Source organism: Peromyscus eremicus, chromosome 4 (assembly GCF_949786415.1).
Source record: "Peromyscus eremicus chromosome 4, PerEre_H2_v1, whole genome shotgun sequence".
Classification (NCBI taxonomy): Eukaryota; Metazoa; Chordata; class Mammalia; order Rodentia; family Cricetidae; genus Peromyscus; species Peromyscus eremicus.
Genome location: NC_081419.1, coordinates 79,401,691 through 79,415,287, shown reverse-complemented (window position 1 = coordinate 79,415,287; position 13,597 = coordinate 79,401,691). Strand labels below are relative to the sequence as shown.

At 40.9% G+C, this 13,597-nt stretch overlaps 1 protein-coding gene across 1 annotated transcript in view; it reads right to left on the bottom strand.

The window, feature by feature from the left end:
• Cstf3 (cleavage stimulation factor subunit 3) overlaps nt 1–11,396 on the bottom strand; it is an 84,505-nt gene extending 73,109 nt beyond the window's left edge. Inside the window, exon 1 of the mRNA XM_059261036.1 lies at nt 11,162–11,396. Coding sequence (XP_059117019.1) covers nt 11,162–11,188 — 27 coding nt within the window. The 5' untranslated portion in view covers nt 11,189–11,396. The remainder of the gene's footprint in view (nt 1–11,161) is intronic.
• Nucleotides 11,397–13,597: the final 2,201 nt, after the last annotated feature.

Genomic DNA, 13,597 nt, shown 5'->3' with positions numbered 1-13,597 from the left:
GTCATAATGGAATCCAATATGCATAATTAATATATGCTAATAAAAAACGTTTTAAAAGACAGAGTCTCCATAAGGAATTGTGTTATTATTTCCTGGCTGTGCTGCTAAAGCAAAGAGGACACAGAAGGAAAACTCAGGGCAAGTTTCTAGTGCCCATCTGCAAGAGAGATGAAAGCTGCAACTGCACAGTTCAGCAAAAGGACAGGCAGCTTTTAATCCCAGCACTTCAGAGGCAGATAGATCTCTAAATTGGAGGCCAGCCTGGTCTACTGAGTGAGTCCTGTGCTATACAGAGAAACCCTGTCTTGACTCCCCCCGACCCTCCGCTAAAAGATGTAGGCTTTATCAATGCTCACATTAGAAATTAATAATGAGTTTAAAAAATTAGAAGTACCGAACTCATTTAAAAATAGGTATTTTGAGAGAACACATTGTTAAGTGGCAGAGCACTTGCTACTACTTGTAAGTTTCCCTGTTCAAATTCAGCACAAAAAAAACCACCTTAAACACACACACACACACACACACACACACACACACATATGAAATGTACTTTATAAAACAAAGAAAAAGATGGCTGTGGTTGTTTTGTGTACAGGGTAATCAAACTTAGGTATTGTGCATGATAGGCAAGAACTATTATAGAGCTACTCCCTAACCAATGGTTGTACATTTGGGTGATCTTTTAAGTATCTAGCGGAGGGGCTGGAGAGATGGCTCAGTTAAGAGCCCTGGCTGCTCTTCCAGAAGACCTGGGTTCAGTTCCTAGCACTCACATGGTGGTTCCCAACCATCTCTAACTCCAGTTCCAGGAGATCCTATGCCCTCTTTGGGCCTCCATGGGTAACAGGCACAGTCATGGCACCAATCTACACATAGACAAAACACGTACATACATATAACAAAATAAAAATTTCTTTTGAAAGAAGAGACATGGGTATTATGGCTCAGCAGTAAATAGAACATCTGTCTAGCAAGCTTAAGCCTCATGCTTGAGTCTCAGATCTCAAGTAAAATATAAGTAATTTAAAAAAAAAAAGTCTTAGATTTGTTTTGTGTGTATATATAGATATTTTCCCTGCATCTATGTCTGGGTACTGCATGCATGCTTTGCCAAGAAAGGCAAGATGAGGGCATTGGATCCTCTAGAACTCAAGTTATATGTATCTGTTAATTGCCATGTGGGAGCTAAGCAAACTGAACCCAGGTCCTCTGCAAAACCAGGAAGTGCTCTTAACTGCTGAGCTATCTCGCCAACCCCAATAAATACTATTTTTATTTATTTTTTTTCCAGAGCTGAGGACTGAACCCATGGCCTTGAGCTAAATCCCCAACCCCGTAAATACTATTTTAAAAAGAATAATGAAGGATGGGTGTATAGCTCAATGCTAAAGTATTTGCCTAGCCATGAATGAGGCCCTGAGTTTAATTTCAGCATCATAAAAACAAAAATAAAAACACAAGGAAAATATGCAATTCTTTCTGTTCTTACTAGGAAGGTAAAAGAGACTGGAGGATAGAGCCTTCTCCAAATAACTATTCAAGGTAAACTGGAGTAGTGTTACATAGGGGACTCAAAGTAAAACTGAAAAACAAATCAGCTTAGACAGGCAGATTGTAACAAATTCAAAGACCAGCCCAGGTTACATAATGAGTTCTAGGACACCTGGGCTATACACATACATACAATTAAAGAGAATGGCTTCATCTAAGTGAAACAAAACAAAAATATGGGGGAGGGGAAGGAGCTGTACAGATTGGTCAGTAGGTTCAATTCCCAGAACCCACATCAGGCAGCTTGCAACCGCCTGTAACTCCAGCTCTAGAGGGATCTGATCCTCTGACCTCTGAGGGCACTTGCACTCATATGCACAAGCACAATGCACATATACGTAATTAAAAATAATTTTAAAACAAAGCTTTAATGTGAACGAACCAGGCATGGTGACACATGCCTTTAATCCCAGTACTTGGGAAGCAGAGGCAGGTAGATCTCCTAGTTTTAGGCCAGCCTGGTCTACATAGCGAGTTCCAGGATACGACAGACAGGGCTACATATAGACCCTGTCTCAAAATAAACAAACAAATATACATATGAATTAAGGGGAAAAGGATATCATTTTAAAAAAGATGAAAAGTTAGAAGGAATTAAATCTATGCTTGGATAATAAGCTCTTCTTGCCTGAGACCAACTGAACAAGCAAAGATGAGCCTCAATTCCCATTTTGAAGTATTTTTCCATTATTGAATGTACTAACTATAGTTAGGAAGTGTTAAGGACAAAAATCAGTAATACATTATTCTCATATAGTCTGCAGATTTACTATTCACTTTTATCAAGTATATATTTAAAAGTAACTTACAGCTGGGCTTAATGGTTCATGCTTGCAACCCCAGCACTTGGGAAATTGAAGCTGGAAGACTAAATTCAAGGCCAGCAGGTTCTGTACTATGAGACTATCAAGGAAAGCTTGAGCTAAGTGAATGAATATAAGGACATTTATCCTCTTCCAGAATTCTGAGGTTTGCAATCTTTCATTTTCTTAAAATCACCTCAAGTACATGTTATTTTCTTTTTTACTATGTGTTTTAAACGAAGATTCTCAGTTTACTCACAGGATTAGAAATAGCAATCTGAAATCACATATTTCACCTGTACTTTCACAAAGAACCTAAATAATTGTGACAAAAATGGGTCCTGAACTCCACTATGAGAAACAGTAAATGGTCCAATATTTTAGTCAATGCCACACACCAAACAGGACTTACCTTTTTTTTTTTTTTTTTTTGGAGCTGAGAATCGAACCCAGGGCCTTCTGAGCTAAATCCCCAACCCCCAAACAGGACTTATAATGGTGTTGAAAAATTCCACCACAAAAAAGTTTAGTGACCTTTTTGTTTGTTTGTTTGTTTTTAGAGACAGGGTTTCTCTGTGTAGCCTCTTGGAACTCACTCTGTAGACCAGGCTATCCTGGAACTCAAGAGATCCTCCTGCCTCTGCCTCCCAAGTACTGTGATTAAAGGTGTGTGCCACCACTACCAGGGCTGTTTAGTGACATCTTGACCATCACAATTTCAATGCATTACTGGTGTTGGAAATGATGTATTCTAAACAAAGGTCTAGCACATATAATTACATAGTACATAATACTTTATAATAATAACTGGGTTGCTGCCTTAAATACTTAGAGTATTTTTAAAATGTATTTATTTTATTTCATGTGCATTCATGCTTGTTTGCATGAACGTCTGTGGGACGGTGTCGGATCCCCTGAAACTGGAGTTACAGGCAGTTATGAGCTGCCATGTGGCTGCTGGGAATTGAATCTGGGTCCTCTAGAAGAGAAGTAGTCTCCAGCCCCCCTTACAATATATATTTTTAATCAAAATATATAGCATAGAATAAATAATACCCTCATTATTTTTCAGATATAAAAAACTTAAAATGCACTGGGCAGTGGCAGTGCATCTCTAAGTTCTAGAGGCGAGCCTGGTTGGGAGGGGGAGAGTGGGAGAAGGATGGACAGACAACTTAAAAAGTAAAGTGTAGCTGGGCGGTGGTAGCACACGCCTTTAATCCCAGCACTCGGGAGGCAGAGCCAGGTGGATCTCTCTGAGTTCGAGGCCAGCCTGGTCTACAGAGCGAGATCCAGGACAGGCACCAAAACTACAAGAGAAACCCTCCCCTTGAAAAAAAACCCTCCCCCAAAAGTAAGGTGTAGCCAGGAATGGTGTACATGCTCAGGAGGCAGAAGCAAGAGGATCACTGTGAGTTTAAGGTCTATGTGGTGAGTTCCAGGCCAGCCAGAGCTACAAAGTGAGACCCTGTCTCAAACAAATAAAATAGTAAGGTATGTTGCATACCTTTAACGCCAACACTAGAGAGGCAGAGACAGGTGAATATTTATGAGTTCCAAGACTCCTGGGGCTACAGAGTTAAACCCTGTCTTACTCAGGAAGCTGAGACAAGATAAGGAGTTTCTGGGCAGCTTCAGCTACATAGCAAGACACTGTCAAAACAGTTTACTATGTAACAATATTATTCAGGTCTGGTGACTTATGCCTACAACATAGCACTTAGGAGACTGAGTGAGGCAGAACTGCCTTGAGTTTGTGGCCAGCCTAAGCTACATAGTGAGTTCCAGGGTAACCCAATTATAGAGTAAGACCATGTAGCACAAACAAATCAAAATGCATTTGACTAAAATGCCTGAGGCCCTGGGTTCCATCCCTAACACCATGGAAAATAACCAAATAAACCAACCAGCATGCCCCATTAGGCCAGGAAGCAGCTTCCTTTCTCTCTCTACTTTCTTCCTTTCCCCACTCAATTTTGGATCCTCACCTCGGAAGCTTTATGTCTGGTGCATGCCAGGCAAGTACCCTACCATAATCTCACAGCAATGCTCCTCATGTATCATTTCCTCTTGCACTATTTTTATTTTGTACTGTTTTGTTCAATGTGCCTTTTAGAGCAACAGGCTAATAGGATTCTGCTATTAACATTCCAGTGGACTCATAGGCTATAAATATATGTACACATATACCCCTACCACAAAACCCCAGGCCGTAACATATAGTCTGTGTAAGCATGTTCACTGTACAATGTTTAACACAAGAAAAATTACTTCAAGAATATCATGAAACAACATGACTATTACCTACATGACAATTATCTACTCTATGTGTTCTAAAATACATTTTCCAAATATCATGTATCCATAAAATATAAGATGGTACCAAACACAAATGATCCTAACTTAATCTTTTGCTAAAACACCAAGAAAACTGCATATAGTACATGTCTGAAGTCTTTTATCTCTGCAACCTTCTTCCAAAAATAAAAACAGGCCTAACATGGTAGTGCATACCTTCAATCCCAGCACTTAGGAGGCAGAGGCAAGGGGATCTCAAAGCCATTCTGGTCTATACAGTGAGTTCCAGGCCATCAGGAATATGTAATGAGACCCAACCTCAAAAGAAAAATAGGAAAATAAATAAGCCATGGCAGCATTTTATGACTTTCTTGGAGTAAGTACAAGCTAATTGAGCCAACTTACATGCTCAATGAATAAAGTATATTACAGGATAGGTGTCACATTTAGGATTAGATGCCAGCTCGGTCCTATGTTCCTTTGCCCATGTAAATAAATTGTGTTCAAGAAAAGCAGTCTGTATCTGGTATTACATAACAATGACCCCTCCAATTTTTCCAAAAACAAAAATCATACTCAATTTAAAAACTTTAAAAAAAAAAATCTAAGAGTAAGGTATTGTACAAATGTACAAAGGGCTGGGGATGTAGTTCTGTAGAACATGAGCTAGCATAATCAAGGTTCAATACCCAGCAATGCAAAAAAAAAAAAAAATCAATTAAAAAAACAAAAAACAAACAACAACAACAACAAAAACCTCCTGGGCTAGAGATATAGTTCAGTGGTAAAGCATTTGTCTATCAAGCATGCTGCCTGAAGTTCAATCCTCAATACTACCAAAAAACAAAAGAAAAAGTCTAGCTTGGTGGAGGCACACCTATAATCTAGCATCAGGTAGACTGCAGCAGGTCACCCATGGAAAAAGAGAAATCTTTGAGCTGAGTACATGCCTATAATTCCAGCACTTGGAAGATGGGAGTTCAAGGCTAGCCTGAGCTACCAAAGACCCAGTTAACAAACAACAAAAGAAGGAAAACACAAAAAGCAAAAACTTAACCTTTGAAATTTGACCAACAAGGCTCTTTCAATCAAAAACAGCCAAGATATTAATTCACTAGATTAAGTGGCATATTAGGAAAATAGAGTAAAGAACATAGTTTTTGTCATTCTAATTTTATTCAATATTTACAGAATTAAATTATCTATCAAACCATAAATAATTTAAATAGCTGGGTAAGGTAGTATATACTTAAAATTCCAGTACTCAATGCTCAAGAGGTCCAAGTCAGCCTAGACTATAGATACCCTACCACTAAATAAAACCTCACTGATTCAAACCCCTTTTTAGGTCTCTCCTCATACAATTGCCAACAGTCCTAACAAAATGACCCAGATTTACAACTGGATTTTGTTTAAGGAGAAATGCAGATATGGGATATGATAGAAAAGTTTAAAACCATGAACTGTTTTTGGCGATATGAATAGATACAAACACGTGGATTCTGATTGTGTCCTTCTACGTGGGATATACATATCTTTATGTCCAGAAACAACCTAATATTCAACAAATACAATCTCTACTAACAGTCCCTTTCAAAATGAAAAAAACAAAGGACAGATCTAGTACCCTTAGGAACAATTATTGCCAAATAAAGTAGAGGAAGTCCATTTTTCCTAAGAAATATTAAAATCAAAACTATTTACCTACTCAAAATTATCTTATACTAAATACCATTTAAAACAGGAGAGAAGAACATAGAAAAGGCTATAACAGAGAAATTTTATTAAACATATAAAAATAATTGGGTCCAAAAATACACTCTCCAACATATTTGGTTATCCTGCTTTCTTCTCAATTTTCTCCCCTCATGTATACCTTGAATTTTAAATTATTTGGTAATACTGTTACTTTTAAACAGATTTTAAGTACTAACAATATAAACTATGTTTCATACTTCTATAAGAGTTTCAATTATTTTTCCTCATTAAGAAGTATATCAAAGTACATATATTTTTCCTATTTTCTCTATTCTCTTCAAGCTATTTTTCACTAATAGAAAAACACTGACTCATGACTCCTCTGGGTGAAAAAGACCACCCCGAAAAATCAAAATAACTACAAAAAAAAATGCTTTTCTTATTCTTTTGTACCCCCTCTGAGAAAGACTTGTTACATAGTTCAGAACAGACTCTAACCAAGATCCTCTTACTTCAGTTTTTGAATGCTGGGATCACTGGTGTGTGCCACCATGCTACTCTCTTAACAGTCTTCAGTTCTGTTTAGGTTTTCTTACCCATACTTAAGGGTCATTTTTTAAAAAGGTTTTATTTTCATTTATGTGCATGAGATGAGACCAAAAGAGGGCATCAGATCCCCCGGAGCTGGATTTACAAGTGCTTGTGAGCCTCCCAAAATGGGCACTAGGAACTGAACTCCAGTCCCAGTCCTTTTACAAGAGCGGCGAGCACTCTTAGGCACCGAGCCACCTCTCCAGGTAGAAGAGGTCATTTTAAGTACTCCATTTCTCCAGATTTCCACTGGCCATTGTCTTAAACACCAAGAATTGTACAGCCAATTTACACTTTAAATCCCATCGTATCATTTAATTACTACTTTAGCTAAAGCAACTGAGATTTACTTCAATGCAATGAAGGCAGAGGAAAAGAGCAGCTCTGTGATAAATACACCATACATTATTTCTTTTTCCGCTTGCTTGAAAAGTATCACTACATGTAAAAGCCATTGAGGGGTGAGAGAGGAGTATTCTTGGGTGGTAGGTACATGGCACAGTATACAAACATGCAAGTAAAACACTCATACATTTAAAAAGTTAAAAGCCAAAGTCAGACAGTGATGTCGTACGCCTTTAGTCACAGCACTCAGGAGGCAGAGACGGGAGAAATCTGTGAGTTCTAGGCCAGCCTGGTCTACAGATTGAGTTCCAGAACAGCCAGGGCAGTTACACAGAGAAGTTACCTGTCTCAAACAACAACAAAGTGCCTTTTGGGCCAGCAAGATAAAGTGCTTGCCACCAAGCCTTAGTTGAATCTCCAGGACCTACAGAGTAGGAGAGAATTGATTTTTAAAGGAGGTCCTCTGACCTCCACCAAGCCCACTATGGCACGCTTGAATGCACACACACACACCCTACCTATATTTTATATGTATCTTGAAGGATGGGGTTGTTTTTTTCAAGACATAGTTAGGTTTCTCCGTGTAATAGTCCTGGCTGTCCTAGAACTCACTTTGTAAACCAGGCTGGCCTTGAACTCAGAGATCCGCCTGCCTCTGCCTCTTGAGATTAAAGATGTGCGCCACCCCTACCACTCCCACTACTGTATTATAGTCTATCCAAGATACTTAACTTCAAAATTATCAAGACTGAGAATAGACCCAACTATAAATCCTACAAGAAATACTCCAAGAGTAAAAGATCTACTAAAGGACACCATCAAAAACTCTCCGAACAAAATCTCAGAAAATGGTAAAATAACTGTCTTTTCAAACAGATAACATAAGTGAAGAGGAAGGTGAAAGCTAATAGGAAGGATGGTTATGAGATAAATATATAAATACTGGATTCAGTGTTTTACTTAGATTAAATTTTTGTTTGGTGGTTTTCTTATTTTTTTTTTTTTTGTTGTTGTTATTGTTTTGAGACAAGGTCTCTTAATAGCCCAGACTGCCTTTAAACTCACTATGTCGCCAACAATGACTCTGAACTTCTGATCCTCTGACTTCCAACTCCTGAGTACTGAGATTACATGTCTTCACCACAAAGCCTGGCTTAGGTAGAGCTCAGGATATACCCCAGGTTGGATTCCAGAAACCTTGTGCACAATACATAAACACTCTTACCAAATGAGCAACATTCCTAGCCCTATAAATCAGGTTCTTGGGGCAATGACAAATCTGAATATGGATTATGTTAGAAGTACATCATTATTGAGCCAGGGGCACTAGAGAGAACCTAGGATCCTAGTATCACCTAGAGGTGAAAGTTTAAGGTCATCATCAGCTACAAACTGAGTTTGAAGCCAGCCTGTCCTCAAACTTGTACAAGACCCCATCTTGAAAAAAATAAAACAGAAATACAGTATAACTAGATTTTGAGTGGGATAATGGTAGGTAGTTATGTAACAACATTAATGCCATTATATAAGAGAATGTTGAAATAGTTTGGACTGAAGTGTAACAGGTCAACTATCAGAGAAATAAGTATGGAGAAAGAAAGCATGTCAAGGTAGAGGTATACATCTGTAGTAGGGGGCTTGCCTCACATGAGCAAGATCCTTCATTTGAGCCCCAGAACCACCATACACAAACTATACACGTGTGAATACATATATGTAATAAATATGTAACAGCACACACACACATACATATACATATATACATACATATATATGACAAAACCTGTAACCATTGTTGGGTTCAATGAAAATTATAATAGGTGGTAATGAATTTTTTTCTTCAACTTTTTTTGTTGTAAACTGCACAACAAAATTCAAAGGAGGCAAGCCTGGTGTGGTGGCCTCAGATATACAATCTCAGCACTCAGGATTGTGAGGCAGAAGGATTGCAATGAGTTCAAGACCAGCTTGAGTTAGAGTATTTTCCTGAACTTGGGGAAAAAAAAAAAAAAAAAAAAGCTAGCTGTGGTGGTGCACCATCTTTACTCCTAGCATTTAACAAGGCAGAGGCAGGCTATCTCCATTAATTCGAAGCCAGCCAGGACTACACAGCAAGTTCCATGCCAGCCAGGACTACATAGTGACACTGTCAAAATAAAAGGGGCTGGAGGCTAAAGGTTTCTAAGTTTTCATTATAACATCACACTTCTTGTTGAGCCTCTAACTCAGCGGTTGAGTGCTTCCCTGCGCGCACAAGGCCCTGGGTTCAAGCTCCATCTGGGGTGGAACAGGATGACACACACACACAAAAAAAACCCCACACAGTTCTATAAACAAAATCGTGGCAATATTTTTGTCTTTACCATTTTATATAAAGCAATGAATGTCAGACACATCCAACATTTGCTTCACTTTCAGAAAACAAAAATATTAGCCCAGAAAGAGTGGAGTAAAAAAACAATTTTGGTAAAATAGTTCAAAGGCATTGTATTCGTGGGCATCCCAACTGTAGGTAGAATGCAAAAGCAATGCCAAGATTTCAGGGATCAAATCGGTCCTCAAGCACACGTGAGCTTTGCTCACTTTCCCAAAGTAATTAAATTTATAGTTTACCCACATTTCATTAACAAACAGTCCTATTTATGTCCCCCATCACCTCCATGTTTCACATTATAAGCTGGAAACTGGAAAAAAGAAAACACAAGCATATTTTGTTGCTACAGCAACAAGAAATTTAGGACTTTGCAGGACTACTTTTCTTTTTCTTTCTTTCTTTCTTTTTTTTTTTTTTAGTTTTAGTGCCTTTCCTGGAACTCACTCTGTAGACCAGGCTGGCCTTGAACTCACACGAGATCGGCCTGGCTCTGCCTCCTGAACGCTGGGATTAAAGGTGTGCGCCACCACCGCCACCACCTCCCGGCCTAGGACTACCTTTCTTTTAAAAATATAAATATGCTAGGATCAAGATCGAAAAACACCTCTCTCATAAAATCAATTTTGTTGTTGTTTTTTTTTTTACAATAAACACTATTTTTTTACAGTAAACACTATCATACAAAATTCAGGCTATAAAAGAGTAAAAGAACCCGACGTGGAGATGCACGTCAGTATTCTCAGCTAATCCTAGCACTGGAGAGGCCAAGGAAGCAAGACTGTCACTACTAGGTCGCGCCTAGTTAGGGCTACACAGTAAAACCCTATCTAAAAAATAAAAAAGACAGCAAAAGGAAGAAGGGAATCTCATATCTAAAAATTTGATTTTTAAAATACTTAAATATCACTCTTATCTACCATTCAAGCAGCTGGTGCCTACAGTAACCAAAGCACATTTCCTGTTTCCAATTTATCAAATCGTGCAACAAGTTTGCGTAGCCGCAAAAGCAAAAATAAAGACGGGAGAAAAATCCACAAAATTCCCCCCAAAGTTCGGCATAGCCATGCTCTGCTTCCGGGCTGTTGCTTTTTACCTTCTCTCTCTCGGGAGGCCTATTTTTCCAGATTGGTTCCGTTCCTATTTCTGGGGACAGAGGACTGGGGAGCAGAAGAGGGAAAGAGTGCCAAGGCAGGGACGCGTTAAAATAATCCGGAACTACCGGAACACCAAAATGGTTTCAGATAAACCGTCCCGACCCAAGAACTGCGGTGAACAGGGCGAAGCCACCGCTCAGCTATTGTTTTGAGTCAAAGGCTCGTTCATATGAACGCCCCGGAGAGGCCACAATACGGGGCGACCTCAGGGGGTGCGCTCCCGTCCCCGGGGGTCAGCAGACCTCCCGAGCCCTTCCTCACACGAACGCCTCTGGAGCGTTCGCACCCACAGGGCCGGAGAGAGAAAGAGTTCGCCACGAGGCCCCACCGCTCTCGCTCCTCACCTGCTCCGCCGCTGCGTCTCCTGACATGGCCTCGGGGGATCACAACGTACGCGCTGGCCGGCAATGGGAAGCTAGAAAGGAAAAATTAAGCTAAAAACAACCCCCCCGCAAAAGCCAGCAACACTACCCCCTGCCCGGCAGAGCCAGAGCCGCCACAGGAATCGCCACCGCCCACTCAGATATGAATTAAAATGGCTGCGCCCCAGCCGGCTGAGGGGTGGGAGGCCCTCCCGTATTCACTTCCGGGGCAATGGGCGGGGCTAGGGCTCAACTCCCGGATTATTAGAGGTGCACAAGCGCAGAGCGATCTCAGGGGGCGGGCGCAACGCGTGAGCGAGCGTCACGGCCCTGGAACTGATGACGCCGCTGCCCAGATTTCCGACGGAGGCCGGAAACATCCCGCCTATTGGTCTGGGATCTCCCGCGCTTCTTGGAATTTAAGTACTGAGTTGCAGAGCTGGGCTCCTCCCTGTTGAAACCTGACTGCCAATCAGCTCAGTTCAGGCAAACAGACCATTTTAGGGAACAGCGCTGAGAGTCACGAAATGCCTCTCATGTTTAGGGGATAAGGAGTCTGTCAAAGCGTTCTGTGGGCTTGGCTAATGCTCTTTTCTTGACGATGAGAGGAACAAATCAAGTCCGTATTAACTTTTGCTGTCACCATTCCCGACCCGAGATTTTAGCTTAACATGTCACCACGGTTTCTTATCTGCAAATTTGTGGTAATAGCGCAGAACGGATGTTGCTTTGAATCCAGACTTCTCATCTCATTAAAGGAGTAAACCTGGGCAATTTGCATCCTCTCTGTCAGTTTCCTTGTCTATAGATAGGAATAACAACAGCAGCTGACTACATTCTAATAATTTGTCCTTATACCCTTTTCTGTTTTTTGTTTGTTTGTTTGTTTGTTTTTTCAAGACAGGGTTTCTCTGTGTAGCTTTGGAGCCTATCCTGGAACTCACTCTGTAGACCAGGCTGGCCTCAAACTCACAGAGATCAAGCGGATCTCTGTGGCTCTGCCTCCTGAGTGCTGGGATTAAAGGCGTGCGACATCACCGCCTCCCGAGTGCTGGGATTAAAGGTGTGCGACATCACCGCCCGGCTGTTTGTTTGTTTGTTTGTTTGTTTTTTGAGACAGGGTTTCTCTATGTAGCTTTGGTGTCTGTCCTGGAACTCACTTTGTAGACTTGGCTGGCTTCTAACTCATAGAGATTCGCCTGGTTCTGCCTCCCCAGTGCTAGGATTAAAGGCATGTGCCAGGACTGCCTGGTTTGGGAAGCATTTTCTTAATAGAGGTTCCCTACTCTAAGTTGACTTTAGGTTGTGTTAAGTTAACATAAAATTATCCAAGACAAGGATCTCCACCCCCACACCACATCCTGAGACAGGGTTTCTCTGTGTAACTCTAGCTTTCCTGGAACTCAATCTGTAGACCAGACTGGCCTCAAACTCAGAGATCCACCTGCCTCTGCCTCCCAAGTGCTGGGATTAAAGGTGTGTGCTACCACCAGCAGAAAGGATCTTAAATATTCCTATAGTAAGACACGCCTTCTGGATCCATCTTTACTTCTTGAAGTTCTGGGGATTGAATCTAGACTTCTCTCATGTAAATGTTTCCTGTGTCAATGAGCTACACTTGAAGCCCCACAACTATCTTAATAACTGTGCCACTAATATTGACTCAGCACCCTGCTGTGGAATAATCCTTCTGTACACTGTGTGAATATATGTCGTCACTATGATTGGTTTAATAAACAAGCTGACTGGCCAATAGCTGAACAGGATAAAGTTAGGTGGGAAAGCCACACTGAGACTGATGGGATGAAGAAGGGGAGTCAGAGGAGTTACCAGCCAGACACAAAGGGAGCAGGAGATGAATGTGCCATACTAGTAAAAGTACCACCATGTGGCAGAGTGTAAACAAGGAATATGGGTTAATGCTGCAAGCCGCAAAAATATACAAAGTAGGATTTCAGCTGATTATGACAAAGCTAATACCTGGAAGAAGCCAAGGGCCTTCCAGAGGTCAGGCTGAGGCTCAAGGAGCCTTGGCTTTTGATTATCAGCCGTTTCCTGCTATGAGTTTCTTGTGTGCTATTGTAGCTTTTCCATCATTTATTGGGCACCATTTCCCCTCTACTAAAGGAATATTTAGATAACCTGCGTTGACAGCTCTGCACAGCCAGAACCCCAGTCAAGCCTCCCTGCAATTATCGTCATTGGCAGCATCCGGCCAGGTCCATCCCCAGACAGAGGAAAGTACCTTATCAGAGATACCTCTGTATTCTCTAAGAACAGACTTAAGTGTCCAGACTACCTGTTTGAGAAGGCCTGGCGGATGTGCCAATTAGGCTTAACTTCCTCCTTTCCCAGATCTTACCTCTAGTACCAGATCTCCCTTCAACTATTACTAGAGGCATCTACCTAGCTGTACAC